Here is a 27,146-nt window from a genome sequence, read left to right as displayed (position 1 = left end):
ATCCCCGAGAGTATCTAGGCAGCGCATAACAGCTTAAAAAAGACTCACAAGACGGCCACGGGGTTCAGGGAAGCCTCGCTGGTCGTTGTTGCTGCTTTCGCTCATCAGCTTGCAGCTTCTGATCAGCTTACTGTCTTCCTCCAGCGCACAAGCTCTCTAGCGCAATGCCGTCCATCACGACCCGCACGTACGGCTCGCGTGCCAGCGCGCACCCAATCCCGGTCGCACAGCAGCTCCTCGCATGCTGCGAGCGCAAGAAGACGAATCTCTGCGTCTCGGTCGATGTCACCAAGAAGGCGGCCCTCTTGCGCATTGCCGACGCCGCTGGTCCCTACATCTGCTGTGTCAAGGTGCGCCGCCGCGCCCACTCTTGCTTCACGAGCTTGTAGTGACCCCGTTGTTCCGCAGACCCACATCGACATTGTCGAGGACTTTGACCAGGACCTCGTGCAGCAGCTGCAAGCGCTGGCAGAGAAGCACGACTTCTTGATCTGGGAGGACCGCAAGTTCGCCGACATCGGTGCGCTGTGTTTGCCCACCCCGTGCTGTCGCACGGCTGACCCGCTCCTCACGCAGGCAACACGGTCCGATTGCAGTACTCTTCCGGAATCTACAAGATTGCCTCGTGGTCGCACATTACGAACGCGCACCTGGTTCCCGGCGAAGGAATTCTCACGGGTCTCGCATCCGTCGGCCAGCCCCTCGGGCGTGGCCTGCTCCTCCTCGCCGAGATGAGCGCAAAGGGCAATCTCGCGACGGGCGAGTACACGGCCAAGAACGTCGAGGCGGCACGGAGGTTCCCCGAGTTTGTCATGGGCTTTGTCGCTATGAGGAGGGTGGACGAGCGGGAAGAGACGGCCGGCGGGGTTGCGCCGGGAGAGGGCGTGCGTCTCCTTCCTTCTTCTCTTAAGGGCTCAGATGCTCACAAATCTCTGCGCCTAGGCCGACTACGTCATCATGACCCCCGGTGTCGGGCTCGACACCAAGGGCGACGGCATGGGCCAGCAGTACCGCACGCCGGACGAGGTGGTTCGCGAGTCCGGCTGCGACATCATCATTGTCGGGCGCGGCATCTACGGCGGCGGGGACGGCAACCCGGACGAGGAGATCGTGCGGCAGAGCAAGCGGTACCAGGAGGCCGGGTGGAAGGCGTACGAGGACCGTCTCAAGCAGTGAGCGCGGCGGCGCAATGTGGGACTTGGGCTTTGTATGTGCTGCATTGTATCATTGGCACTCGCCGACACGCTTCAGGCAACGAGAGAGGGTTCGCTACCGCCGCTTGACCCTGTGCTTCGGTCCGGACCCCGTCAATCCTTGCGTGAAGTCTGGCAGGTATTTGTCGCTGCTCGACTGCGACAACGCCGGCTTCTTGCTCGGCCGCACCGCTGCACTCGCTGTCGAACCGAGAGCGAGTGACGGGAAAGGTATGGGTCGCTTCACGCCCGCCGTCGAAGCTGATGCGCGGCCTGCTGGCGCGCCCCGAGCAAAGTAGGACGACTCGACAATTTCGATGTCGCTGCTGCTGTCGTCGAGACGATCTCGAGGTGCTGCGTCGGTCTGGCCGCTCGGTGCGACATTCTCGTCGCCCTCGCGCGGGTCGTCGACATACTCGAGGTCGTCATCCGAATCGTCTAACGCGCCGTCAGCCACCGCGGGCTCCTCGTATGAGACGTCGCAGTCGTCCATCGGCGTGCGCACGTGGCGCTTCTTGCTCGGCGAAGCGAGAAGCAGCGAGTTGGTGTTGATGCGGAAGGGCGGCGGGTTGGCCGGTTCGCCAAATGGCGAAAGGGTGGTGCGCGAGCGCTGGCGGGCGAGAGGCGACTTTGCTGAGGCGCATGCTGGAGGAGGGGATGCGATCTTGGGTTCTTCGGGCTCGCTGTCCGAGGCGATGATGCCGCGCTTCGCCTGCAGTTCCTGGCGCTGCGCCTTGAGCTTCTTGTTCTGCAGGACGGTCCAGCGTTAGCGTCCCCTCAGCTGTAGCATGATGGACCAGTACACGCACCTGCGCTCGCAATACCGCATTGGCGCGCTCGAAGCGTTTCCGCACGTTGAGCTCTTGCTGCAACTGCGACTGAGTCGACGCGATCTGGGTCCGCGCTTCGGCCTGCGCGGCGGCGGCATCTTGTCGTGCCTTCGCGACTCTGATGTCGGCGAGCTGCTCGGCGTCCTGCACCTTCTTCTCGAGTCCGTCAATCTTGCCGTTGATTCTGCGCGGTCGCTGTTGGGCTTAGCTCGGGTGACCGCTGTCAAGATAGAGTGAGAGTGCGCACTTCAAGTTCTCGCGATCCTTGTCTCTGATTCGGTGCTGCAGCGCCTTGATCGTCGCCCGCCCGTCCTCGCCCGACGCCTCGATTTGATCTCTAAGCGTCTTCTCCGTCTGCTGCCACTCGATCTGCGCCGTGCGGAAGTCGTTCTCGAGCTCGGTGCTCCACTGCTCGGCGTCCTTGCAGCGCTTCTCGAGCTCCCCAAGCTTGTGCGTCACGAGGTCGTACTGGACCTTCGAGACGCTCGTCGCGCGCAATTCGGCGAGCTCGTGCTTGAGTGCCTCGATCTGCTCCTCCCTCGACATTTGACCCAGTCCCTCGTCGTCCGAGTTGTCGGCCGCGCATCGCTCGCAGTATGGCTGCCCGAGATAGTCGAGGGCGTCGGCCTCGACCTCGGCTCTCGCGCCGTCGAGGTCGCGCTGCAATTCGCTGATCTTGGCGCGCTGCTGGCGGACAGTGTCCATCGCCGCTGCCCACTGTCGGCGCAGGCGGCTCGCCTCGTCTGACGGGCCGGCCGCCGCGCCGCCGTCGATCGAGCTCGTCTCAGATTCCTCATCGGCGTCGGCAACGTCGTCGTCCTCGTCGTCCTCGACGACCATGCGCGCTTTGCCCTTGCCCTTGACATCCTTCTTGTTACGCGCCTTGTCGTCGTCGCCGCCCGGCGCGTCCGAGCTAGGCGCGCCGTCTGCGGCGGGCTGGATGTAGAGGCGCAGGAGCGGGAGAGGCTCGGTGAACCTCGAGCCGGGCTTCTTGTCCTGTTTGACGTTGCGGAGGGTGCAGCGGTTCGGGCAGCCGATGTTGTAGTCGCTTACGGCGTACCATTGTTGCAAGCAGGCCTGTTGACGAGGACGAGATGGTTAAGTGAGAGCCCCTCTCCGCGAGGCAGATCTGTGCAGGCGCACGCACGTTGTGAAAGACGTGCCCGCAGCTCGTCACGGCGACCCAGTCCGGCTCGGGCCCTTTGCCCGGCGCATAAGGCTTGGACGAGAAGCACACTCGGCACTCGTGCATCACGCGTCGCCGCTGACGTGGACGCGTCGAGACGATCCAAAGATGGTCCTGAGGCAGTCGAAGAACTTCGCACAGTCAGAAGGGGGCCGTGACGAGGGCGACGCTGCCTGATGAGGGCGGAAGTGGGGAGTCGGTGAGAAGAGGCGGATGCGGATTCTGCGACCGTATGCCGGTGCAGTCTCGGCTGCTCAAGCAGTGCAAGCGCGCACAAGCAGAGTCCTGGCTGCACAGCGATACGAAAGTCGGGAGCCGACTTGTGTTTACGGACGAAGGCACGCAGGGTGATCGTCCGCTTGTCGGTCCGCCGTTTGGTGAAGACGTCTTCGTACTATCCGAGGGAGTTTCGACACGTTCACGAAGCAACCGAAGGCCGGCGAATGCCCGAGGGACATTTTCGCGCATCTGCGCGCCGCGCTCGCTCTCTCTCTCTCTCTCGCGCATAGTGCGCAAGACGCTCCAAAGCACTGTCTCGAGTGCACGATGCGAGGGACGCGCATACTACAACCGCAACGCTCACGCCTTGCTCCAGTGCAGCGTCCAGCTCGAGAGGATCCTCCGGCGGTTGACCTCGGCCGGCTGCAGCCCGGGCGTGCCGTACGTCAGCGGGCGGAGGAACCAGTAGTTGGCGACGAGCGCCGCCGTGACGACGAAAAAGGCGAGCACCATGCCCTTGCCGACGTGGGCGCGCTGCCGTGGGCGGCGCCGGACGAGCGGGCCCGGGACCGAGACGGGGTAGTTGAGCGAGTCGCCGCAGAAGAGGAAGTGGAAGACGACGCCGGCGACGAGGGCGGAGATGAGGTGCGCGGGGAGATAGTGGTGCAGGAAGAGCTGGCGCGACATGGTGAAGAAAGGCGCGTAGTGGTAGAGCCACGCGAGAAGGAAGAAACCACCCGTGTGGTACAGCCGGTTACGGACCGCTGCAGAAGCAAAAGAGCATGAGCGTGCGATCCTTGCGAAAGCAAGCCACTGCTCTACGCCTGATTGAGGTGCATGCGAGAGGAATGCGCGGCAAAGAGGACGCACGGGTCGGAATAGGCGTCAGGCCGCGCCGGGTGGCGAGCTGGTCGGCGGCCAGCACGCCCACGAACACCGAGACGGACATGATCGAGATCCACCACCCGACGACATTGCCGATGAGGTAGATCTGGGTGCGCTCGGCCGCCGGACCCGTCCAGAAGCTGATGCCGCTGAGGAGGAAGGGCCAGTTGATCGGGCCCGTCGCGTACGGGTGCGAGTCGGTGAGGCCCGCGTTGTGCTGCAGCATGAGGATCTGCAGCTCGAAGAATTTGCGGAAGAAGTTCATCGACTCGGGCTTGCGCGCCTCCTTCTTCGGACGCAAGAGGTCGGGCTTGCCTGCGAGTGTACCGAATCATGCATCAGCGCCACAGTCGATAAAAGCAGGCTTTGTGCGCTAAAGAAAGGCGTGCCCGACGCACTCGGGTCGCGGATGATCTCGTCTGCGATCCACATGGTCGTCTTGTCCTTGAGATTCTTGTTCCCGTTGACCTCCTGCTGTTTGTGACCCCACTCGGGCAAGACAGGGTCCGTGTGCGTCCACATGCCGACGCGTGTTGGGACGTGGATGAGCTGGAAGTGGCCCGACTTGGTCATCCACTGCTGCCCGTCGTGCGCGTCGTCAATCTTGAGCTCAAAGTGCGTGTCGAGCTCCTTGACGAGGCACTCTTGCTCGGTCGCGCACTGCCCATCCCACGTCGTGAACTCGGTGTTGGTCGCGAGCGTCGGGCACGCCACGTTGTGCGTCAGGAGCGTCGTGTTGGTCACAACGTGCCGCAGCTTGATCACGTCCTTGTGACGCACGACGCGCCCGCGCCCCGTCGCGGGGATCTCCTTGGTCGGCTCGACGATCCAGTCGTTGTTCGTGTCGTTGAACGGATAGCCCGTCACCTGCTGGCCCGCAGACGAGATGCGCCCGTCGTCGTACTTGAGCGGGTACCGGTCGAGGTGAGAGTGCAAGAACGCCTTGGTGCCGCGGTGCTGGATCGTCACGGTGTCGTAGTAGCGGATTTCTGTGCGTTGTGATGCATCGCGAAGCAGGCGTCAGCGTGTTATCGCTCGAAGCCGGATAAGGCTCCAAGCACACGCACCCTCAGCAAGCGCCGTCAGCGGGCTGTCCTGCAGCGTCTGCTGGAACGCCGGGCTCATAAAATCGTCGCCGGTGCCCGACTTGGTGAGGACGGTGAAGTGGACCCAGAACCAGAAGAGGTAGACGACGGCGGGGACGAGGATGAGGCCGACGACTCGGGCGGCAAAGTGTCGTACGACGTGGTCCTGCGTGTACGAGCAGGCCCGGTGAGCCTTCGCCTGCATGCTCACGGCGAGTCGAGACGCACCATCGTCAGGCCGCGCTTGATGTCGAGCAGGTTCCACAAATCGAACAGAACCGCACTGCCGACTGCGAGGAAAGCGAAGAGGCCGACCATCTTGCACGAGATGGTGAGCGAGAGGAAGACGCCCGTGAGCACCATCCAGGTCCACCACGGTCGGGTGAATTCGCTGTGGGAATGCGACAATGAGCCCCGGCCGGCGTGAGAGAGTCACGCGAATTGACGCACGAGTATCGCAGCTTGTAGAAGCGGATGTAAGAGTAGAAGGCGAGGCACATGAAGAGGATGAGGGGTGCATCGAGGAGGATGAGGCGGGTCTGGGCAATGTGTGCGTTGTCTGCGGGGAGGAACGGGTGAGTTCAATCCTGTCACACCACGGCAGGAGCAGGAGCGCGCCAAAGAGGACAAGGAAAGCGCTGAAGAGGGCGACAATGCGCGGGTAGCCGCTCTCGCGCATGATGGCGAAGATGACGGCGGGGACCGCGCTGCCGAGCAGGGCGGGGAGGCTGCGGAGGGCGACATAGGGCACCTTGTTGGTGATATACGATTCGCCGATGTTCTCAAACTCGTAGTGTCCGTCGTAACCGACGAGCCAGCCCTGGAAGGCGAGAAGGAGCTTGGCGCTGTTCTCGCACGGAGTCAGCTGGTGCCTCTAGCCGCGCTCGGCATTCCTGAGCGAAAGCTTGTGACATACAGTGGCGGGTGCACATCGAAGAAGTACTCGCGCCGCAGGTAGTACGAAGCGAACTTGCCGAAGTGCACCTCGTCGAACCTGTGTCGCCCCGACCGGTCAGCTCTCTGAGGTCCAGCACGCTCAACACAAGAGAGAGCGCTGCGACGGACACGACTGCTGCTGGACTGTCGATGCGGTAGAAGCGGACTGCGGCTGCGAGGAGGAACACGACGGCGAGGAAAGCGTAGTCGGTCTTGCCGAGCCACGGCGAGTCCTCCACTGCGCCCTGCAAGTCCCCAACAAGTCAGCTGTGCATCCCTGCCCTCCTTTCGCAGCTCGCGCGAGGGTAGACACGTCCGCTCCGCGTCGTGACGGTGCGAGAGGTGCGCACCTTGTCGAGCAAGTAGCCCTTGCCCGGCTGTGCAGCAGGCGCGCCAGACCCAAGTGGCTGTGCCGTATCCCAGTCGTCGCTGCGCTTGTCCGGGCGCGCGTCGACGACGCCGGGCGACGACGAGCGGGGCGACACACTCGCAGCGGCGGCGGAACCGAGCGGCGCGGCGCGGCGCTGCTGCAGGAGCCGGTCGGGCTGCGACGAGACGGTCGCTTGCATGGCGGCCGGGGCGGGGAGCTGCCAAGCCAGCGTGCGGAGAGCGAGTGCACAGAAGATGCGAGCGAAGCGAAAGCAACGACGACGACGACGACAAAGGCAAGCTTCTTCTCCTTCGTGCACTCTCGTGTGCAGTACACGACCCCATGTCATATGCTGACCAAGTCCTGCAATAGATTGTGAGCTGCATCCTGCTAAGTACACACGTCCTGCGTGACCATCCCGACTGAATATCCTCCGTGCCGAAATACCCCCCTTCAAGATCCCCACGCAAGTCTAACCACGTCCTTCTGTCCAACAGAGTCGTCTAGCACCTCACTTCGTCTTCCACACAGGGGCAGTCTCGCGCTCAGGCGATCTGCTGCCCGTTGACGCCGTTCTCGACGACGTCGTTGGCGCCCTCCTGCCCGCGGATCTTGTACACGCGGCGGTGCTTGGCGTCGCAGTGCTCGAGGTAGTACGCGCCGACGGGCACGTCCTCGACGCGGCCCGAAGGCGTGTAGTCCGCGATCGTGTTCTTCTCTTCCCGGAGCTGCGACAGGGGCATCCCGTAGTATCAGCTCGATCCGTCACGGGAACAGGGAGAAATTGAGGAAAGAATCGAAGCCCCAACGCACCTTGAGCGCCTCGATGAACTCCTCGCAGCTGCGGACCTGGTTCGCCGCCAACCGCTCGCCGAGCTTGAGCGTCTCGTGCATCTCGGACGTGTCGCCGCGGACACGGATCGAGAAGAAGCTCGCGGCGAGGCCCGAGCCGTACGAGTACATGGCGATGCGCTTGCCCTGGAGCGTCGCGGCGTCGACCGAGTCGAGGAGCGACGCGAACGCGCCGTACAGCGAGCCAGCGTACATGTTGCCGAGCTTGCGCGACGTCGTCGTCGAGGGCCCGACCTTGGCCTTGAAGTCGGCCGACGAGAGGGCGACGAACGTCTTCTCGACCTCCTTGTTCAGCGTGGTCGTCGAGCGCTCGAGCTCGCCGATGTGAGAGGGGACGGTCGCAAACTTCTCGGCGGAAGGGTTCGAGAGGTAGTCGTTGTAGAGCTGCCGGGAGACGAAGCGTCAGCTCAGTCGACATCAAGCTCTGTCCGCAGCACTTACGAGACGCGCAAAGCCCTTCTGGACGAGCTTGCCGTACGGAGAGTGGAAGCAGAAGTAGTCAAAGTCGTCGATCGAGACGTCCTTCTTGTCGCCCTTGGCATTGCCGAGGCGCTTCGACTCCTTGGTGCGGAAGTGGTCGTACGACATCTCGAGCGCGGTCGGGTAGCACGTCTGCGTCAGCGGGCCGTCGACCTCGGGGTACTCGGACGAGAGGTGCGGCTTGTAGAAGTCGTAGACGTTGGCCATGTGGGTGCCGTGAACGGCTGCCATGTTGTGCAAGACCAGTCAGCCTGCGCATCAGGAGAAAGAGGCGCAAGGGGGGGACGCACGCTCGAGGACAAGGGGAGCGTCGGGGCCGATGAGCATGGCGCAGGCACCAGCACCACCGACGGGGCGCGCGCCACCCTCGGCGTAGATGGCAATGTCACCGGCCACGACGAGGGCGTAGCGGCCGTCCCAGCTGCTCGACTCGACCCAGTTGCACGCGTTGAAGAGCGCCGCCGTGCCGCCGTAGCACGCGTTCTTCGAGTCGATGCCCTCGATGTCGGTGTTGCCCGGGAAGAGGTCCATCAGGAGCGTCTTGACCGACTTGGACTTGTCGAGGAGCGTCTCGGTGCCGACGTCGATGCGACCGATGGACGAAGGGGGGATCTGGTACTTGTCGAGGAGCGACTTGGTGACTGCGGCGCTTTGCGCGGTCAGCACAGGGTTTCGTGTGAATCTGCTAGTCTAGTTGGGGCGGCCGAAGGCGAAGGGAGTCCCGTACCAGTCAGGAGGAACGAGTTGATGTCCTCGCGGTCGTCGCAGAAGGCCATGCGCTCGGCACCGAGACCGATGGTGTACTTGCCGGCGGCGACGCCGTCGAAGCGCTCGAGGTCGGCCTCGTCGATGCAGCGGAGCGGGAAGTAGAGGTCGATGGCATCTGGTGCGCGAGATTGGGGCAAGCGAGATGAGCGGGGTCCGGGTCCGCTTGAAACGAGGGGAGAGAGGGACATACGGACACCGACGTTCTGCGGGCGAGTTGCCGGGTTAGGCGCAAAGGGCTGGAACCGGGCAGAGGGCGCGGGCGACATTGCGGACGGCGGCGACGGAAAGAAAGGGGAGCGAAGGGGGAGCGAGCAGACGGCGGGAGCAGCGGGGCGGGACGGCGGGGCAGGCTTCGAGCTAGAGAGAGCACGCAAGACAAGGGCAGGACACCCGGGAGGACAAGGAGCGCGAGGGACGGGCGGGAGCAGGCGCAGGGCGAACCACCTTCGTCGTCGAACGAGGGCGCGACAAAACGCCCCTGAACCACGCAGCTCGACGCGTCGCCTTCTCTCCCGCACCGCCTCCTGCGGCCATTCAGATGCTTGATCTGCGTCTATGATGCATTCATACAGCCCTGGCCGCCACTCGATCGCCCCACACTCATGCCCACCCTCTCTCACCCCCTCCTTCAGAACCGGCTCCCCTCCGCCGCCCTCGGGAACGCCGTGCACTCCCTGACGTTCCCCTCGCCCGTCAACAACCCGACGAGCCTCTCCCACCCGAGCCCAAAGCCGCCGTGCCGGGTCGTGCCGTACCGCCGCAGGTCGAGGTACCACTCGTACGCGCGCGGGTCGAGCCCGTGCGCCGCCATTGCGCCCTCGAGCTCGATCGCGCGGTGCTCGCGCAGAGAGCCACCCGCGAGCTCGCCGAGTTGCGGGACGAGGAGGTCGAAGCACGCAGTCGTCGGGCCGGCAGCGGCGGTTGCGTCGGAGGGTGACGACGGCGAGTTCGGAAGCATGTAGAACGGCTTGAGCGCCGTCGGGTAGTCGGTGACAAATACGGGTCCCTGCACGTGCACCTCGGCGAGCCAGCGCTCGTGCTCCGTCTGCAGACCCGCGCCCCACGTCGGCGCAAACGCAAACGCCGCCGGGTCGCGCGCGTGGTGCGCCTGCAGCAGCGCGACCGCGTCCGTGTACGAGATGCGCGGGTACCGCTCGGGCGCGAGGAGCGCGTCGAACCGCTCGACGAGGCCGGGCGAGTGCTTCGCGAAATGGGGCTCGACGTCCGGCATGGCGCGCACGTGCGCCGCGATGGCCCGCACAGTTTCTTCTGCGACCGTCATGACCTGTTCGAGCGCGGTCGGCGCGTCGGCGTCGAGGAAGGCGACTTCGGCTTCGAGCATGGTGAATTCTTGCAGGTGCCGTGCGGTGTCGCTCTTTTCGGCGCGGAAGCAGGGCGCGAGCGTGTAGGCGCGCGGAAGGGAAGAAGTGATCGCCTCGAGGTGGAGCTGGGTCGAAACGGTCAGATAGCGAGAAGGCGAGGCTGGAGGTGGGGGAGTAGAAGAAGAGTCGGTTGCGGAAGCGGCGGATTCTGGTGGAGGCGGCGAGGAAGCGGGAGCCGTAGACGCGGAAGCAGGTGCTTCTGGCGCGGCTTCAACGACGCGGAAGACCTCGCCGGCCCCTTCGCAATCAGAAGAGGTGATGACGGGCATCTCGACGCGGACGAAGCCTTCTCGCTGCGGGAGAGACCGTCAGCTGCGTGATTGAGACGCTGCGTGACAGAGTACACACTCGGAAGTGGTTCGCCATGGCCCAGTTCATCTCGCTCCGCACCCGTAACACCGCCGCTGGCCCGTCTTTCCGTACACGCAAGTGTGCGTTCCTTCGCATCACGGGGAGCGGGATGCCCTGCTTCGTGTTGGGCATGGGGTACGTCTGTCGATAGGACAGTGAGCAAGATTCGGATGAGCCGTGCAAGCGAAGAGACGGACTTCTGCATCGCTCTCGCCGACGAAGCCGACCGTCTCGACCTTGAACTCCTTGTCCTGGCCCTTGCCCCGGCTCTCCACCCACTGCCCTTGCAAGCTCGCCGAGCATCCGACGGTCAAGCTGCGCAGTGAGGGGGCTCGTCAGCGCGACAGAGAGCAGTCAAGTGGAGGGGCAAGACGCACTTGTCGTCGAGACCCTTCGGGAGAACGACCTGCACTCCGCCGACCTGACTCCCGTCGCTGAGCACCGCAAAGCTGATGTTCTTCTGCCTCCTGATGCTCCGGATCCAGCCATGGAGCTCTGTCCGACCGGCCTGCTCCTCTCCTGCTGTGCGAGCGAGGGAAGCTGCGATGGAGGTCGAAAGCGGCGGCGCAGCAGTGCGCGGCTGACCTGTCCACGCAGAGGCGTGCAAGTGCCTCGCTGGCAACCGCCAAGCTGGCAGGCGCGGTCTGGGCGGCATCGTGAGTGCAGTAAACGAGGTCAACCTTCGGAGAGACTTGCTCTTTGGCCTCTTCCGCTCACCTCTCGCTCGAGATGCGCCAGGTCTACCTCATTTCACGGTGGGTGCACTATTCTACCGTCACCCGCAAAGTACCAGCTGACCCTGCGTGCTTCCCTCTTCTCGCGATTATTCATCTCCTCCCCACCTCTCGCCGACAGATGGGGCGACGTCCTCCTCGCCCTGGGCACCGGCTGCCTCGCCTACAAGCTCTACGAGCGCCGCATGCACCGCCCCGAAGGCGAGCGCCTCGCCGACCTCGTCCAGTGGAAGTGGGCGCAGCGCACCGAGCGGAACCCGCGCGTCGCAGCGCCGCCCGTCGCGTCGGCCGCCGAGCAGGAAGGGTGGGAGGAGCTCGAGCGAGAACTCAAGCTCAAGGAGCAGGACGCGATCAAGGCGGGGCTCAAGGCGTGAAGGCGTGGTTTCTCGCTCGTGTTGTCGGTCCGTCCGCTTTCTGCCTCGTTACGCTGTCTGCTCTGTGCTGATCCACCCTTTCATTTGCAGATACTCGAATGTTGTAGTATACGCCGTCTTGCCTGCAACCTGTGCAGGAATTCGCAGCTGCCGGCGCAGGACGTCGGGGACACGCCTCTCCCTTGTCTGCTTCTCTTCTTTGACCGGGACAAATTGCTCCTCCCGTTTGGCTACGTTGCACAGGCAGTCTTACTCAAGAGCTGTTCCGCAGCTCGAGTCGCCTTGGCGCTGTTCTCGGGCGTCTACTTCTTCCCGCTCGTCCACCAGCTCGCGCTACCGCAGTGCACTGCTTTGCGCGTGTGGCCACGCAAGCGGACAGTGGGGTGCACTTGCAAGAATGTCAACACTCGACCGACTCGTGTTCACTGCAGCCATGGGGCGCCGAACTGCATGGAGCTGGAGCTGGGCCATGACGGTTAGGAAAGCCGAGCAAAATCAGCCTTACCAGCTGAAGGGCAGCCTGCAGCAACGCGACCGCGAGTTAAGTGCTGCCCGTGGTGGGTCCACATGCTAGTCGAGATAGAAGAACGCAGGCATCGTCAGAGGGAACCGCGCGAGGCGAGGAGTCAAAAGCGGCGCAGATTCCGAGGCTGGCGAAGAATGAGGGGCCCAGGGCGGCTTCTGGCGGGCTGCGCTCTGCAACAACGGCTAAGCGAGCTAGCACTGAGCGCATGGAGAAGCTGTTCTGTCCGCCTTTGCGGGAGCAAGCCTATTGATCTCGACGCAAAGAAGCAGCACGCGAAATGAGCCCTCGCGCTCGAGCAGTGAGAGCAGCGCGAGAAGCATCGCAAGAACAGCGTGGAAGTACCTAGCCAGGTAACTGAGTCGCTCTGCGTGTTTGAGTGGATGGTCCCAGATCGAGCCTTTGCAACTCGGCGGTCGCCTCGCCTGCTGTCTGCCCGTCTCTGCATTTTGCGCCACAGAGGCTGCACGCAGCGTGCCCGCTCCAGGCTCTGCAGACTTGCACTCCACGCGCGCCAGCTAGCGAGCCCTCTGTCCCGGCGCGGGTCCTCGCCCCCGTCTCGTCCCCGCGTGCGCCATGAGCAACGCCAGCGCGCTCCTCTCTGCGCTCAACTCGCGCCCAGCTGCAGGCCACGCCCTCCACCAGCAGCAGCACCACCAGCAGCAGCATCCGCAGCAGCAACAGCAGCAGCAGCAGCAGCAGGGCGCGCACAATGCCTCGCCCGCTGCCGACCCGCTCAGCCCAGGCGTGCAGCACGGCTCGCTCGACCCGTGGGCCCAGGGCGGCTCGTCGTCCCACCTCCCGCTCAGCATCTCGCAGTCGATCAACAACCCGGGCCTCCCCTCGGGCGTCATCGTCTCGAGCGCCGCCGTCAACGCCATGAACGGCCTCGGCGGCGACGCACGCGCAGACCTCGCAGGCGCAGCGCGCGCAGCCGCACTCGGCCTAACGCGCTCCGAGACGCCCGGTCTCCCCGGCGCGGGCGGCAGTGGAGCCGGCGGCGCGTCGGGCGGAGGCGGCGGCAAGCTCCTCCTTGCCGGCGGGCTTCCGCTTGCGACGAGCTCGCTCATTCAGCCGGGCAGCGTGCACGGCGCCCAGGCGCAGGGCGAGAACGAAAAGGTCTACTACCTGATCGTCGACCTCATGAACCCCAATACGCGCGAGGCGGCCCTCCTCGAGTTGAGCAAGAAGCGCGAGCAGTGGGACGACCTCGCGCTCGTCCTGTGGCACTCGTTCGGTGCGTCCAAAGTGCCCTGATGTGCATCTTCGCACATTGTGCGAGGCTGACTCGTAGTACTGGACCGCTGCACAGGCGTCATGTCGGCCCTCCTGCAAGAGATCGTCTCGGTGTACCCGCTGCTCGCCCCGCCGTCCCTCACCGCGCACGCCTCGAACCGCGTGTGCAACGCGCTCGCGCTCTTGCAGTGCGTCGCGTCGCACAACGACACGCGCTCGCTCTTCCTCTCGGCGCACATCCCGCTCTTCCTGTACCCCTTCCTCAACACGACCTCGAAGACGCGTCCGTTCGAGTACCTCCGCTTGACCTCGCTCGGCGTCATCGGCGCCCTCGTCAAGCAGAACGACAACAGCGACGTGATCAACTTCCTCCTCTCGACCGAGATCATTCCGCTGTGCCTCCGCATCATGGAGACGGGCAGCGAGCTGTCCAAGACGGTCGCCATCTTCATCGTCCAGAAGATCCTCCTCGACGAGGTCGGCCTCGGCTACATCTGCCAGACGTGCGTCTCAAGTCCATGCCCTCCCTTGCTTGCCCGGCCTGACCTCGTCTGTGCCTGAAGGTACGAGCGCTTCTACGCGGTCGGCACCGTTCTCAGCAACATGGTGCAGCAGCTCGTCGAGACGCAAGCCGTGCGGCTCCTCAAGCACGTCGTGCGGTGCTACCTACGCCTCTCGGATAACTTGCGGTGCGCACCGTCCCCTTTTCTCTGTCCTCTTCTCGCCCGCTTGCTGACCTTGTTCACTCACGCAGCGCCCGCGAAGCCCTTCGCGCATGCCTTCCCGAGCCTCTGCGCGACGCGACCTTCTCGCCGCTCCTCAAGGGTGACATGGTGACCAAGCGGTGCCTCGCGACGCTCCTCCTCAACCTCTCGGACCGCGTCGAGTAGACGAACAACACGGACTTCATCCCTATACATACCCTTCACTACACTCGCTGTCCGCCCTCCCCCTCTTCCGTCCCATCCCCAAAATACAGCCGCACCCGCGCGTGCGGCCCCCGAAGCATCCTTTCGCACTATAAACCCCCCGTTGTTCTGTTTCCACCACCCTCTACCACGGAGCTAGCTTATCCACTTGCTCGCTCTCCTGTTGTAGCTCTACGCAAGCATCACCCCCGGATATCCTACTTGCCAACCAAAGGCGTCTGTTTCTCTCTCTTTTGGTGCGCGCGACAGGAAGATCACTAACCCTCACGTTGAGCTGCTGCACTCGCCGCGTCGTCTGCTGGCCCCTCAGAGAAGGTCCACTTCGCCTCACACGCGCACCCTCGCACGTGGGACGACCCGCCCTCCGTGCCGTCCCACGAGCCGGTCGATCCTCGCCTCGACCTCCTCGACAGCCTCATCCACGCCGCTCTGCTGTACCTTGTCGCTGCTCTCTCGGACGCGCAATGCGACCGTCACTTGCTCGACACGCGCCAAGCGCGCGTCGCTGAGCGCCGCGAAAAGCTGCGGCTCGAGTTTGACAAGGTGCTCGTCCTCTCGGCCCGTGCAGGTACAAGCGTGAGAGCCGTCAGACTAGAGAGGAGGGGCAGCGGGACGGGAGCTGAGAAGTGGAGGAGGCGCGCTAGGAAGCCCAGCGGGAGTGCGAGGGAGGTGAGGCGGGCGAGGGACGGGAGGGACAGGACGCTGTGCTGAGTGTGCGTCAGAGCAGCTTGAAGAATGACACGGCGCAAGTGAGGCGCGCTGTTGAGCAAGCAGCGTCTGTCGCCGCAAGCGCAAGGAGTCGGGCGCTTTGAGATTCCGACTCAGCTCGAGAGAGCGGAGCGCGGGGAAATGAGCGAGGAAGCGGTCGATCCCAGCGTTGCTGACCTCTCAGTTGATCGTGTCGAGCAATGTGAGGTGCGAGAGGCGCGGGATAATCGAGAACTCGTGGGAAGCGAGCTGAAGTCTGAACAGGACCAGTTCCTCAAGCGAGCCTGCACGAGAGCGGGTCAGAGCCGCACCCCAGTCCACCGAGCGAGCCAGAAAGAGCAGAAGACGCACACGCGACCGGAGCGATCCAGCTCGCATCAAAGTACGGGTCCAGCGGCGAGTCCCATGCTCTGCCTCGACCGTGCGAGACCGCCAGCTTCCTCAGATCCCGGCCACTTGGCGCACGCTAGATGCGCTACAATTGCCTGCGCCAGTGCTTGGCCGCTGCGCGTCGCTGCTCGCCCGTCGCATCGTTGTGCCAGACGTGATTGAGCTCGTGAATATACGGTATGCATCGCTGGACCGTCGCGCAGCTCAAGCGCATCGCAGTGCGCGCCGAGCAGCGCGAGCGAGACGAAAGCAGTCGCACGGTAGAGCAGGCGTTCGACGGTCGCTCGGAACGGCCGCGAAAGGAGGAGGCAGGAGAGGAGCCAGGCAGCGCGAGGACGGCGAGGAGGCGAGATGGACCGCGTGGGGCAAGGTTCGACGAGCGGCAGCTGCTCGGCTGCAAGAGGTACGATGACTGCAACGAGTTCAGGCGGGAGCATGGCCATCGTGTGCGGATGAGCGGAAAGCAAGAGGCTGCAGGAGGAAGCCGCACCGCCTCGACCTCGGACACATCCGCTCACTCGCTCAGAACGCCGCTGTGCTTCGTCTGGCTTGCACGAAAGCCCTCGCAATGTCGGTCCAGCCCACCACTGCCCCCATCGCGAGCACCTCGGCCGACTCTCCCGCTCCTCCGTCGTCCGGCGCAAAGCCTCCCAAGTCGGCGCGAGGCAGGCCCACAGACGACCCCGACACCCGCTGGAGCAAGACCTTGAGCTACATCCTGCGCCACGGAGCTGCCAAGGAAGGCCTCATCCTCCGCAGCGATGGCTTTGTCCGCGTCGAAGACCTCGTGCGTCTCTCGACCCTCCCTTCTCGCGCTCGACTCGCACATTCTGACCTTCAAGGCGCCCGCAGATGAAGCGACCAAAGCTCAAGGGCTGCGACATGGCCACTCTTGAACGTATCGTGCGCGACAACGCCAAGCAGCGCTTCTCGATGCGGACGGAACCGACGGGCGACGGCGGCGCAGACGAGCTGTGGATCCGCGCGAACCAGGGTCACTCAGTCAAGGTGCGCAGAGTTGCTCTACCAGTACGGAGGAGCGCGCTGAACCTTGGCTGAGCGCTGCAGGTCGAGTCGCTCGAGCTGAAACCGGTCAAGTCGGCGAAGGAAGTGCCGACAATGGTCCATGGCACCTACTACCGCCTGTGGCCTGCGATCGGTGCGTTGACAGTATACCCCGTGAGCTCCGACAGCTGCTCTGATACTGGACCCGCACACCTGCAGAGAAGGAGGGGCTCAAGGTCATGACTCGCAACCACATCCACTGCGCCGTCGGCCTGGCAGGCGACTCGCAGGTCATCAGCGGTGCGTCTTCAGCCGATTTCACATGTAAAGACGACGGGAGGCTGACAGTACGGTCGGCCTCGCAGGAATGCGAGCGAACTGCGACCTGTTCATCTACCTCGACGTCCCGCAACTGCTGGCTGGTGCGTCGGCGCACGTTCACTCGCTAGACCCGTGCAATGCGCTGACTGGTGTCCTTGCAGACGGTGTTCCGGTCTACACCTCGACGAACAACGTCGTGCTGACGGGCGGGATTGACGGCGTCGTCCCGCCCAAATACTTCCAGCGCGTCGAGCGCAAGAACGGAGATGTGCTCGTACCGACAGCCGCCTAATCCTGCATGCAACATGGCTATTGGCGATGCGATTGTGCCGCGGACTTGCGCTTGCGCCTCTTCGTCTGCGTCCGTTCTCAGCTATCCGCGGATACTCCGCCAGACGGGCTATTGCACTCCTCTTTCCGCTCTTATAGCCACGACCACGCTCCTGCCATCGGGTCCGCTCTATCTGTTCGTTGCTTGGCTGCTGTCCCGCAATCGCACCTCGCCATCGTATCTGAACTCGCTGCCACGACTCGCACTGGTCGAGCATGACCCGATGAGGGCAGACGACCTCTTCGCCGAGTTGTGCCCCGACACGACACGGGTAGAGTGGTGTTTGAACCCGCCCACAAACGGGACATGCTGCGGGTCCGCCTTTCGCCTCTCTTCGCTCAGTTGATTCCCGAAGGCTGATCGCATATTGCAGGATATGCCCGAACGGCATCAGCGGACTGGGTGGGCACATCTCGCTTGCCTTTTCGTCCCTGTCCGCACGTGCGTATTGCTGTTTCTCTGTTCTGCTGACGCGCGTCTCGCAGCGCTGACGCGATCGTCAGGTCTTAGTGGCAGCAATCGCGGTCGCTCCCGCATCCGCACCCTTCTCCCTCGTCTCGAACCTGATCCAAGCGGATGCATACGCCGTCTCGCTTCTGGGCTATTTGTTGTCGGACTCGAGCGGACTGGGTGTGTCGGCACGAGGTGGAGCGCTCAAGCGGTCTTATGCTGACGGGCCACATTTCGCAGACTTCTTCCATGCGTCTTACGCACTCATGCTGGCCTTCTCGTGTCTCATCCCTCTCACAGCCGTGCGTAATGCGTTGTGCTCGTTCTTCTCGCTTGCCAGCTAATCCCGATTCTCGCTCCAGATCGGTCCGTCGCGCAGAACACTTTTGTGCCCGTCACTGCCGCTTCACTGACAATAACTGCGAGCGACCGTCAGCTGCCAGCCCGCCATGGGCAATCACGGGCCAGAAGTCGCCGCAAGAGCGCTCCGAAGAAGCAAAAGACCTCGTCCTCGGCATCCTCGACGACCTCGAGTCGTCCTCCTCCCTCCGGCACCGCCGGCGCAGCAAGCGCATCAGCCGCTCGCGCCTCGCCGCCGTGATCGAAGCGAACCCGGAGCTCGTCCTCGGAGAGGAGAACCGCTGCTCGATGAGCCATATTGCCTTGTACCTCGGGTTTGGGCTGAGTCTGGTCATCTGGGGTTTAGCGCTGTATCTGGGCGTGCTCGGTGGCGCGACGGGATCGACGGCGGTTTCACTCGCGCAGCCGAACTGTACGGCGGGGTTAGGTACGTCCGCGTCTTTGCCGAAACTCGACAAGTCCAACTGACGCAACGTCTTTCGCAGGCGGAGCGGCATCGCTGATGGTGTATGCAGTAGGTTGTGCACTGCGCAGAGGAAGGTCCAGGCTCACCGTTCGCGTGCTGCAGAACATCGGCTTCATGATCCTCGCCCTGGTCCGATCACCTCTTTGCAGACTGCCTGAATGACTGATCATACTAATTCTTTTCCTCTGTAAACACAGGTCGTTCTGGCCGCCACCGTGTTCATGCACTGCGTGGGTTGCTCAGGTTGCTCGTCGCTGTTGTCGAGCAGCGGAACCAACTGACCGGGCAACTCCGACAGTCTCGCGACGTCGCGGCGCAGCTCGACCGAGAAGTCACGATCGAGTCGAACAGCTCGCCAAAGCTGGTGTTCGGCGTTGCCTTGACCGTATGGGTACGTCAAGATTCCTCCAAGCCTTTACGCTGCTGACGCGACATGCGGTGAACAGGTCATCTGGATGGGCGTGTCGTTCTACGGCTATTTCCTCGCGGCCAACGCGAACCTCCTCGCGGCGGGCGAGTTCTCCTGGTCCTTCAGTACGACGTTCTCCGTCCTAAGTACGCCCGTCTCTCCGCTTGATCCCGCACGTATTCGTCGCTCACATGGCCGGCCTCGCGACAGTGCTCATCATCCCGTGCTACTCTATCATCAAGGTGATCTGTGGCCAGCGGTGAAGAGGTAGACTGGCTTTGCAAGCGTGTTGTAGCAGTTTCTTCCCTGTCGGCTGGTTGAGAAGGTCGAGGGTGTTGACCCTGCACAACGCTGATGTGCGCTGTCGCGCTCTCTGGGCAAGCCTTGGCCGCTGCAAAGCGCCGTACGGCGGTCGGCTCTGCTTGTCGTGCGATACAGCACGGAAGGCAGTCTGGCTTGCTCCCGCGACAAAAGCTCGTCTCCCGCTGCGGCCACAGCAGCATGCGGCGGCCCCTGCCAATCCAGCTCGATGATCTCTGTCAGGACCATTGCACACGCAGTCGATGCTGCGAAGCACACAGCAGGCACTTGCAACTTGCGAGCACCGCCAGGCTGGGTCCGGGGCCGGCGCCGGGAGACGATCGCCCTCTCTCGCGCCGCCCCGGAATCGCGCCTGGTGCTTCACCCAAAGCTTCGTCACTCGGCGCGCACGAGCAGGGCGCCCGCAGCAGAGTGCTGCCAACATGGTGCCGTACAAGCCGGTGGCTGCTAGCGCAGGCGACGCCGAGCTCGGCTATTCCGACGCCAAGGAGGTTCCGTCGTCGCGGAGTTCGGCCGCGAGTCGGCACAGCAAGGAGCGCACGCGGCGATGGGCACTGGCAGGGGCGGCGGCGTTCGGCTTCTTGTTCCTCGTGTGGCTCGTCGGTGTGCATCGCTCGGAGGACAAGCGCGAGGCGTTCGGGCCGCCGCCTCCACTGCCTCAACGAGGGCCAAAGACGGGCGGCGTAGTGCCAGATGGGTCTACGGTGTGTGAGATAGACTATACGCTACAATCAGGCGGGCTGACTGGCTCTCGCGCAGCTCCTGACTCGAGCAGCACCCGCTCGCTCGTACTGGGATGCCCTCCGTCCCGACCTGCGGTACCTCACGTGCGTCCCTAGCTCTTCTTGAGCTCGTTTACGCTTGTGCTGACTCTGGCGTTTGCTCTACAGGCTCGACTCGTGGAGCGGCATGAGCGGGCAATACTTCACGGCGCTCAGTCTCCTGTACCTCGCGCACTTGACCCAGCGTGTTGCCATCATGTGCGTCCCAAAGATCCGCTCTGATGATGACATACATTCGGTTTCAGACGTGTTCACGGAGCAAAGATGCGTGCCGCCTTGTTCCCATGTGCTGACCTTGAATGCGCTTCCGCAGCCCCAGCTTCCGCGACTGGGATCACTACGGCGACTCGATGATCACGCTCGACCTCCTCTTCGACATGGAGAAGTTCCGCCAGGAGCGCGGCGCGCTCTTCGTCTACTGGGACGAGGTCAAGCCGCTTGACCGCCAGCACAAGCGCACGCAGCGCGACGCCATCGGGTGCTACATGGGCAACAACGCCTTCGAGGGCGGGCGCTCGTTCGACGAGCACAACCTCGACCAGACAATCTGGCGCGTCGCGCGCCCCGGCGGCGGGAACCTGCAGCACTCGGTTGAGTCGTTTGTGCTGTTCGACGTCGACGAGAAGGACCGCCTCGCGCGCCTGCACAAGTTTGCCGACGCCGAGAAGCGCGAGATCCCCGAGAACATGCTCGGGTCGCAGTTGCTGTGCTACAGCAACTTGTGGGACCTGTCGCACGCGCATGCGCTTGCCGACGGGTGGCAGTGGCACGAGGGCTTCCGCGGGCAGCAGCGCGGCGACGGCGAATTGAAGGACATGCTCGGCATCTCTGCGAGGGGCACACACCCTGGTGCGTCGACGGCGTCTCTCGACGTGTGGACGGACGGATGAACTGACGTGCGTAACTCTGCAGAGTGGTGGGCAATCGGGCAGTACATCGATGTGCGTCGCGCTTCCCCGTGCTCTTGCCATACCTTACGCTTACCCGGACATTTTGCAGTTTGCGCCCGGTATCTGGGACATTGCGCTCACGGCAGCGATGCGAACGATGCGGCTCAACTACGTCCCGAAGAACCTCATCACGATTCACCTGCGACGAGGCGACTTCAAGGTGTGACTGCCCGACCCCTCGCCTCCTCTACGAGCAGTACTGACGGTCAACTATCGCAGTCCTGGTGCTCGGCCGGCGAGAACTGCACCCCGCAGATGGATCGCTACGTCGAGCAGCTCGACCCGCTGCTGGCCCTCTCTCCGCCCGGCACCAAAGGTGCGTAGAACGGTCTCAACACGTGCATCAGAGCCCAGACTGACGGTGTGCGCGTCCCGCAGTGCTCGTCACGACAGACGAGCAGGACGACCGCGACTTCCTGCGGCAGATCGACGCGCTGGGCTGGTACCGCGTCGACCACCGCGCGCTCGGGACGCAGCGCACGCTCGAGAAGAAGTACGGCGACGCGTGGCGGTGGGCCGACGCGGCTGTCGACCAGGCGATCCTCTCGCTCGGGCAGCACTTTGTCGGCACGTCTGGCAGCCAGGTGTCGCTCCTCACCGAGCTGCGCGTCGCGGCGTGGAACGGGGGCGAGACGAGGCTTGTAGAGCGGCCATCCTAGATGCGAGAATCTCGGACAGAGTGTATAGTTCATTTTCTCCATGCACACGCAGGAGTTGCGCAGGAGCATGCGAGGCCAGAGTGGAGAGCAGTCGCCACAGGAGCAGCCCGCTTGTCTCGCCTCTCGTGCGAATGTTGGATTGACAAGATTGTGAGCACTGCTAGCACTGCGCACAGAGTCGGGAGCGGGACAGGTCGCCGTACAAGGAGGGCTTGGGAACAGAACCCGACGCTCTCGTCGCACAGGGAGGCTCGACATGGGCTGGACCGGCTGCGATACAGAACGCAGCTTGCACTACAGAGGAATACAGCCCTACAGAGTGCGGTGGTGAGCGGGGTGGAGAGGGCGAGACGGCGGGCTGACTGAGGGCGGCCTCGTCGCGTGCGCTCGAGCGCGCCTTGTCTCTTCGGACCTCACCCACCCCGCCACTCTCACACAGTGTGAGTCGCCGTGCAGAGCTGCACAGACACGCTGGGACACCACTCCACACCCGCGCCACCCTTCCTGCCGCACCGCTGGCACGCATCGCCGTCGGCGAGCCGCGCCGAGCAGAGTCTGCACCGGCCTCGACCTCGCGCGCTGTAGCGCACATGGAGGGCGCACAAAGCTGGACAGGGGCGTGCACGAGGAGTCCTTTGCACGGGTGGAGCAGGCGCAGGCTCGAGTCAGGCAGCGAGGCCGAGGGAGCAGGTGCGCATCGAGTCTGACAGAGCATCCGCGCTGACCAAGCCCTCGCTCCCGCCCTCCCCCGCTCGCCTGTGCACCCACTTTGCACTCGTACCGTTACCTCGAACGCACGCCCGTCGACCCGCCCGCAACTCGCAGTCAAAATGGGTGCGTCGCCGCCTCCCTCCCTCCCGCCCCCCTCCCTCGCGCTTTCTTCGTCTGCCGAGGCTGACACGGGGGGCATTTTGGGCGCACTTTACAGGACGTAGGCCCGCACGCTGCTATCGCTATTGCAAGAACAAGCCGTACCCCAAGAGTCGGTACAACCGTGGTGTCCCCGACCCCAAGATCCGCATCTTCGACCTCGTACGCCCCGCCCCTGACGCCGTTTCGTCGCCCGTGACACGCCCCTGACCCTCCTTTGCACCGCACACAGGGTCGCAAGAAGGCGTCGGTCGATGAGTTCCCCTTCTGGTGCGTCGAGGCGGCAAACCAGGTCCGAGGGAGGTGGTACTGCGGAGACTGACCGGTGTTATATCTCCGTTCGCAGCGCCCACCTCGTCTCGAACGAGTACGAGCAGCTCTCGTCCGAGGCGCTCGAGGCCGCCCGTATTTGCGCCAACAAGTACGTGGTGAAGAACTCGGGCAAGGACTCTTTCCACCTCCGCGTCCGCGCGCACCCGTTCCACGTCATCCGCATCAACAAGATGCTTTCGTGCGCCGGTGCCGATAGGTTGCAGCAGGGTATGCGTGGCGCGTGGGGCAAGCCGTACGGCACCGTTGCTCGCGTCAACATTGGCCAGATCATCCTTTCGGTCCGCTGCAAGGACTCGAACAAGGCGGTCGTCCTCGAGGCTCTTCGCCGCGCCCAGTACAAGGTGCGTCGACGCGCTTGCAACCTGCGCGGGCAGCTGGACTGGCGGCGGCTGGGCTTCGCTCCGGATGCCGCCGCCGGTCCTCTGTGCCGGCAGAGTCCTCCGTTCCTCCCGTTCCCCGATATTGACCTGCCCTTTCTCGCGCAGTTCCCTGGTCGCCAGAAGATCATCATCTCGAAGAAGTGGGGCTTCACCAACCTCACCCGCGCCGAGTACCTCGAGAAGCGCTCGATCGCCCAGCCCGACGGCGCCTACGTCCAGTTCGTCAAGCCCCACGGCCCGCTCGAGGAGAACCTCCGCCGCCTGGAGCGCATTGGCGCGTAAGGGAGGGTGGTTGCCCTCTGTTGCGATTCTGTGTGCTGTGTAGGGACGGGCAACGATGAGGCTTGTTCCCGCAACTTTGCCTTCTGCGCTGAGAGCCGCTCCGTGTTCCCGTTAGTCCAAGCCAGGATTCGTACTGTTCCTCGCGAAGTGCCAGGACGCTGTCGATGAAGCGAGGCGATTATGTTGCGAAGCTCGAAAGCCGATTATTTGGTGTCTCCTCTCCTTCACCTCCCTCGTCCAGCCATGCACGGCCCCGCAGCTCGCACCGCTCTTCGTACAGCGACCCGCACGGCGCAGGCCACACGTGCCCCGCCCGCTGTCGCACAGGCGTGGCGATCCTACGCTTCCTCGTCCTCATCACCGTCCTCGCAATCGGCGACTGGCACGGACGCGCAGGGTGCGCCGGTGGCCTCGACGTCGTCCAGTGCACGGCCTACGAGCACGCCGCAGCCGACCAACCTTCCCGGCGCGAACTTGCCGCCAACAGCGGGCGCCGCGAAGTACTCGCCGCTCACGGTGTCGCTCGTCACCAAGCTCGCCAAGCTGTTCGGGTACCACTCGCAGACGAGCACTGCTATCCGCACGACGAGCGACTACTATGACCGCTGTGCCGAGCGTGGCGAGATCGAGGCTCCCTTCTTCTACGAGGGTGAGTGCCTCCCGCCTTCTTTGCTTCTCTGCAGCTAAAGATACTGACGAACGGATTCACGTGCAGAGTGCTCGCTCCCGCCGTCATTCCAGACGTGGTTCTCGCTCACGACGCTCCACGTCTGGCTCCTCACCGTCCGGTTCCGCTCCCTGCCTGCGCCACTCGGCCGCACCTACATTCAGGAGCTCATCAACCACATGTTCATCGACGTCGAGCTGCGCATCCGCGGGCCGTACAACGTCACCCAGGGCCGCCTCATCAAGGGCTACATGAAGGACATGCTCGAGCAGTACCACGGCGCGTGCGCGGCATACGACGAGGGCCTCATCCGCGGTGACGCGGTCCTCGCAGCCGCGATCTGGCGCAACATCTTTGGCGCAGGCTGGGGCGGCGTCGGCGGCGTCAAGGGCAAGGCGGCACCGAAGGCGGGCGAGGCGCCCAAGATTGGCCCGAACCCGCTGCAGCCGCAGCAGGCGGAGCAGCCCGCAGCGGCAGAGGGCACCGAGGCGTTCACGGTCGACCCTGTGCAGGCCAAGCTGCTGAAGAAGGACCAGCAGGCGTCGGCGCTCTTCCAGACGGACGAGCCCATCGCGGACCCGCGCGTCGCGCGTGCAGGGTGGACGCCGCTCTACCCGGAGGACCCGGACCTTGAGTTCGTTCAGAGCCTCGAGAAGATGGTCGGGTACATTCGCCGGGAGGTGCAGCGCCTTGAACGGTTGCCGGAGCAGGTTGTCGTGCAGGGCAAGCCGGACAAGGGCCGGGGGAGCCTCGTCGACTTTGGCAGGATCTAGTTTGTCTGCAACCTCTGCCGTTGTCGCATTGATTGAGGGAGATCCTGATGGGATGACACTGCAGAGGCTACACGGTGGGAGCGCGCGAAATACAACAGCGGTACACATACACAGGCTACTGCTTCTCCTGCACACCAGACCCCAAGAACGGTGGCGAGTCCAGCTCCTCTCCTTGCCGCCCTTCAGCGGTTCCAGGTCGAGATAGCGGCAGGCTTGGAGTCGGGTTCGAGTAGAACCTGCGCGGATCCCACGAATCGCCTGATTCGTCTTCAATCGTCTCCTCCGTATCGCTGTTGGGTGAGGTGTGAGCAAGGAAGCCGACACACATGTACGACAAGACTGAGCTCACATCTGCACCGTGATGGGCAAACTGTCCGTCCCGAAAGTCCGCGCCATGTCCTTCTCCCTCCCGCCGCTCCGCTCCGACGAAGACGAAAAGCTGCGCAGGAAGCTTGGTCGCTGCAGCAGTCTCGACGTGGCTGTCGGCGCCGTGAGCTCCAGCGCCTGCCCTCGCGGCGGGCTTGCCTGCGTCGAAACGCTCAAGTGCGTGGCGGTTCCCTTGTCGCTTCGGGGCGACGAGCCACTCTTTGTGTCATGGTCGTCGTGGAGGTATTCGTCCCGACGACCGGACCCGACATTGATTGCGCTCGCGCATGGGGAAGAGGGCAGCGGCGTGCGGTACGGCGTGTGAAGCCCATTGAACGGCGCGGCGGATCCCGGCCCCTTCTTCCCAGTCTGGACCGTTCCGTGCGTCGAGCTCGACAGGCCGGGGCGCAGAGTTTGCCGTGCGTTGAGCGACGAGAGGAGCGACAGGACGTAGAACCTAGAGACGGTCAGGCCGAAGATGACGTGCCAGCCTGTGTTTGTAGAGGCAACGAAGAGCACGCCGCTGCAGACGGCACAGATGGCAGTCTGCGTCCGCAAGAATGGTCAGGAACGTCGGCAAAGGGAGAAGGCGGACACGAAGACGGACAAGTGCATTGTTGGCGACAATGTTGCGCACAATCCGGTCGACAAGGCTGTTGGTCTGCTCAAAGTCGCTGCGGACTTGGCGGAGATGATACGCTATCCGTGCGAATCAGATGAGCGCGCAGATGGGCACTGCGCAGGAAACGAGCACTTACTGATTGAGCCAGTGATGCAGACGTCAGCGGTGGCCATGGCGAACAGCCATGTCGCAACGGCCCAATCCAGCCGCCGATGTAAATGGGTCCAGAGCGGATCACTGAGTGCGATAGCCGTGAGGTAGACGCCGAGAGCTGCAAAGGCGACCAGTCAGTGCTGTTCTCAAGCGTCTGCAAACTCCGCCCGCACCGAGCTGAAGAAGCGTCAAGACGGCGATGATGACTGGCATCCAGAGCGAGCGCTTGCCGATAATGTAGACCCTCCAGGTGTCTGCGGAGGATGTGGGCAGGTCAGCTGTGTCCAGCACGTCTGTCATGTCCCGCTCACAATGCAGTTGCACGATACACGCGACGACCGCGGTACAGACCGGGTCAACAGAGAAGGACCAAGGGCTCGAAGCCAAGTGTGGCGCGTTGCCGAAATTGGCGATGAAGAGATCCCAATTGATGTAAGCCGAGAAGCACGAGTGGACGAACGAGACCACGAAGACGACGATGACCTGCGCAGTGTTCCGGAAGCAGACGAGGTCAGCGCCTCAGAAGCATTCTGCGCCGCTCCCGACACCCACAGACGCGACCCGCGCCTTCCGCACACATCCGGTGAATTGCGCAGAAGCAAGAGCACGCACCATCCCCTTGACCAACCACCTGTCATCCTGGAATACGCGGAAGTAGTCGAACATCTGCATCCAATTCACGCCGAATCTGCGCACGCGATTACACAGTCAGCACTTGCGGCGCGGTGACGACTCCAGTCGATCGCGCGCAGGTGTCGAGAGCTCGGGAGGGGGGCTGGCGAGAAGTCCGCGACGCACATGGCGACGTTCAGCAGCGTGCCGATGTAGAACGGGCCGACACCATGCTCGATAGCCGACATGGCCGCAGCACGCAGCGAGAAGCAGGCAGCAGCAATGTCGAGGCAAGAGAAGCGAGGCAAAGCGAAAGATGCGAGCGGGAAGGGGGTCACGGCCAGGCTGTCGCGCACTCGAGCTTCGAAGTTGCGCAGGCCCGCTGAGCGTTCATTTAGAGCTTGAGTGCCGACAACGTGATCAGAAGCGAAGCCTGCCCAAGTTGAAGTTGGAACTCGGGGACGATCGAGTTGGGAAGGTCGACCGGCACCCGGGCGGTCGAGGCATTCATGAGTGGACGGACCCTGTCCTTGCTTGCAGAGGCCACGAAGTCGGGAATCTGCGCTCTGCTGGCGGGATGCGTGAGCGGAAGATGCAGGGCAA

At 63.7% G+C, this 27,146-nt stretch overlaps 13 protein-coding genes across 13 annotated transcripts; 8 read left to right on the top strand and 5 right to left on the bottom strand.

Annotated features, from left to right (window-relative positions):
• Positions 1-164: 164 nt before the first annotated feature.
• On the top strand, positions 165-1,176 carry URA3 (orotidine-5'-phosphate decarboxylase; the record flags this gene model as incomplete). The annotated part of the gene is made up of 4 exons (XM_076647606.1): positions 165-350; positions 409-520; positions 577-884; positions 943-1,176. 4 exons carry the CDS (start codon positions 165-167, stop codon positions 1,174-1,176), a joined length of 840 nt encoding a protein of 279 aa, XP_076506776.1.
• Positions 1,177-1,269: 93 nt separating this feature from the next.
• Positions 1,270-3,275, bottom strand: JCM10292_006807 (uncharacterized protein; the record flags this gene model as incomplete). Its single annotated transcript, XM_076647605.1, has 4 exons — positions 1,270-1,941; positions 2,003-2,207; positions 2,271-3,100; positions 3,171-3,275. 4 exons carry the CDS (start codon positions 3,273-3,275, stop codon positions 1,270-1,272), a joined length of 1,812 nt encoding a protein of 603 aa, XP_076506775.1.
• A 513-nt stretch (positions 3,276-3,788) lies between these two features.
• PMT4 (dolichyl-phosphate-mannose-protein mannosyltransferase) lies at positions 3,789-6,903 on the bottom strand (the record flags this gene model as incomplete). Its single annotated transcript, XM_076647604.1, has 10 exons — positions 3,789-4,192; positions 4,299-4,628; positions 4,712-5,302; positions 5,381-5,564; positions 5,627-5,789; positions 5,849-5,957; positions 6,017-6,243; positions 6,315-6,392; positions 6,464-6,579; positions 6,685-6,903. The coding sequence occupies 10 exons, from the start codon at positions 6,901-6,903 to the stop codon at positions 3,789-3,791; spliced, it is 2,421 nt and encodes an 806-aa protein (XP_076506774.1).
• Positions 6,904-7,249: 346 nt separating this feature from the next.
• Positions 7,250-9,070, bottom strand: ERG13 (hydroxymethylglutaryl-CoA synthase; the record flags this gene model as incomplete). The annotated part of the gene is made up of 6 exons (XM_076647603.1): positions 7,250-7,432; positions 7,518-7,940; positions 7,998-8,260; positions 8,327-8,677; positions 8,764-8,919; positions 8,995-9,070. 6 exons carry the CDS (start codon positions 9,068-9,070, stop codon positions 7,250-7,252), a joined length of 1,452 nt encoding a protein of 483 aa, XP_076506773.1.
• Positions 9,071-9,432: 362 nt separating this feature from the next.
• On the bottom strand, positions 9,433-11,192 carry SLM5 (asparagine--tRNA ligase SLM5; the record flags this gene model as incomplete). The annotated part of the gene is made up of 4 exons (XM_076647602.1): positions 9,433-10,479; positions 10,535-10,678; positions 10,735-10,852; positions 10,915-11,192. The coding sequence occupies 4 exons, from the start codon at positions 11,190-11,192 to the stop codon at positions 9,433-9,435; spliced, it is 1,587 nt and encodes a 528-aa protein (XP_076506772.1).
• Positions 11,193-11,266: 74 nt separating this feature from the next.
• Positions 11,267-11,645, top strand: NCE101 (Nce101p; the record flags this gene model as incomplete). The annotated part of the gene is made up of 2 exons (XM_076647601.1): positions 11,267-11,292; positions 11,393-11,645. 2 exons carry the CDS (start codon positions 11,267-11,269, stop codon positions 11,643-11,645), a joined length of 279 nt encoding a protein of 92 aa, XP_076506771.1.
• A 1,099-nt stretch (positions 11,646-12,744) lies between these two features.
• On the top strand, positions 12,745-14,294 carry CAF40 (CCR4-NOT core subunit CAF40; the record flags this gene model as incomplete). Its single annotated transcript, XM_076647600.1, has 4 exons — positions 12,745-13,405; positions 13,481-13,907; positions 13,968-14,093; positions 14,159-14,294. 4 exons carry the CDS (start codon positions 12,745-12,747, stop codon positions 14,292-14,294), a joined length of 1,350 nt encoding a protein of 449 aa, XP_076506770.1.
• Positions 14,295-15,999: 1,705 nt separating this feature from the next.
• On the top strand, positions 16,000-17,049 carry TPT1 (tRNA 2'-phosphotransferase; the record flags this gene model as incomplete). The annotated part of the gene is made up of 6 exons (XM_076647599.1): positions 16,000-16,218; positions 16,284-16,439; positions 16,500-16,590; positions 16,656-16,736; positions 16,802-16,858; positions 16,919-17,049. 6 exons carry the CDS (start codon positions 16,000-16,002, stop codon positions 17,047-17,049), a joined length of 735 nt encoding a protein of 244 aa, XP_076506769.1.
• Positions 17,050-17,311: 262 nt separating this feature from the next.
• JCM10292_006800 (uncharacterized protein) lies at positions 17,312-19,036 on the top strand (the record flags this gene model as incomplete). Its single annotated transcript, XM_076647598.1, has 12 exons — positions 17,312-17,403; positions 17,462-17,529; positions 17,599-17,718; positions 17,779-17,840; positions 17,901-17,926; positions 17,982-18,325; positions 18,384-18,412; positions 18,467-18,493; positions 18,562-18,594; positions 18,663-18,755; positions 18,811-18,919; positions 18,984-19,036. The coding sequence occupies 12 exons, from the start codon at positions 17,312-17,314 to the stop codon at positions 19,034-19,036; spliced, it is 1,056 nt and encodes a 351-aa protein (XP_076506768.1).
• Positions 19,037-19,516: 480 nt separating this feature from the next.
• On the top strand, positions 19,517-21,485 carry JCM10292_006799 (O-fucosyltransferase family protein; the record flags this gene model as incomplete). The annotated part of the gene is made up of 8 exons (XM_076647597.1): positions 19,517-19,798; positions 19,854-19,921; positions 19,985-20,074; positions 20,190-20,725; positions 20,789-20,817; positions 20,876-20,986; positions 21,046-21,142; positions 21,205-21,485. The coding sequence occupies 8 exons, from the start codon at positions 19,517-19,519 to the stop codon at positions 21,483-21,485; spliced, it is 1,494 nt and encodes a 497-aa protein (XP_076506767.1).
• An 830-nt stretch (positions 21,486-22,315) lies between these two features.
• Positions 22,316-23,350, top strand: RPL10 (60S ribosomal protein uL16 RPL10; the record flags this gene model as incomplete). The annotated part of the gene is made up of 5 exons (XM_076647596.1): positions 22,316-22,319; positions 22,414-22,517; positions 22,588-22,625; positions 22,702-23,029; positions 23,174-23,350. 5 exons carry the CDS (start codon positions 22,316-22,318, stop codon positions 23,348-23,350), a joined length of 651 nt encoding a protein of 216 aa, XP_076506766.1.
• A 243-nt stretch (positions 23,351-23,593) lies between these two features.
• On the top strand, positions 23,594-24,790 carry CBP3 (Cbp3p; the record flags this gene model as incomplete). Its single annotated transcript, XM_076647595.1, has 2 exons — positions 23,594-23,999; positions 24,066-24,790. 2 exons carry the CDS (start codon positions 23,594-23,596, stop codon positions 24,788-24,790), a joined length of 1,131 nt encoding a protein of 376 aa, XP_076506765.1.
• A 115-nt stretch (positions 24,791-24,905) lies between these two features.
• On the bottom strand, positions 24,906-26,791 carry JCM10292_006796 (DUF6534 domain-containing protein; the record flags this gene model as incomplete). The annotated part of the gene is made up of 8 exons (XM_076647594.1): positions 24,906-25,080; positions 25,140-25,702; positions 25,764-25,855; positions 25,915-26,049; positions 26,105-26,185; positions 26,243-26,414; positions 26,544-26,619; positions 26,730-26,791. The coding sequence occupies 8 exons, from the start codon at positions 26,789-26,791 to the stop codon at positions 24,906-24,908; spliced, it is 1,356 nt and encodes a 451-aa protein (XP_076506764.1).
• Between the last annotated feature and the right edge of the window lie 355 nt (positions 26,792-27,146).

Source organism: Rhodotorula paludigena (assembly GCF_050403205.1).
Source record: "Rhodotorula paludigena JCM10292 DNA, Rt_paludigena_JCM10292v1_ctg10, whole genome shotgun sequence".
NCBI classification, from domain to species: domain Eukaryota; kingdom Fungi; phylum Basidiomycota; class Microbotryomycetes; order Sporidiobolales; family Sporidiobolaceae; genus Rhodotorula; species Rhodotorula paludigena.
The sequence above is the reverse complement of the archived record's forward strand: the minus strand, read 5'-3'. Positions and strand labels throughout refer to the sequence as shown.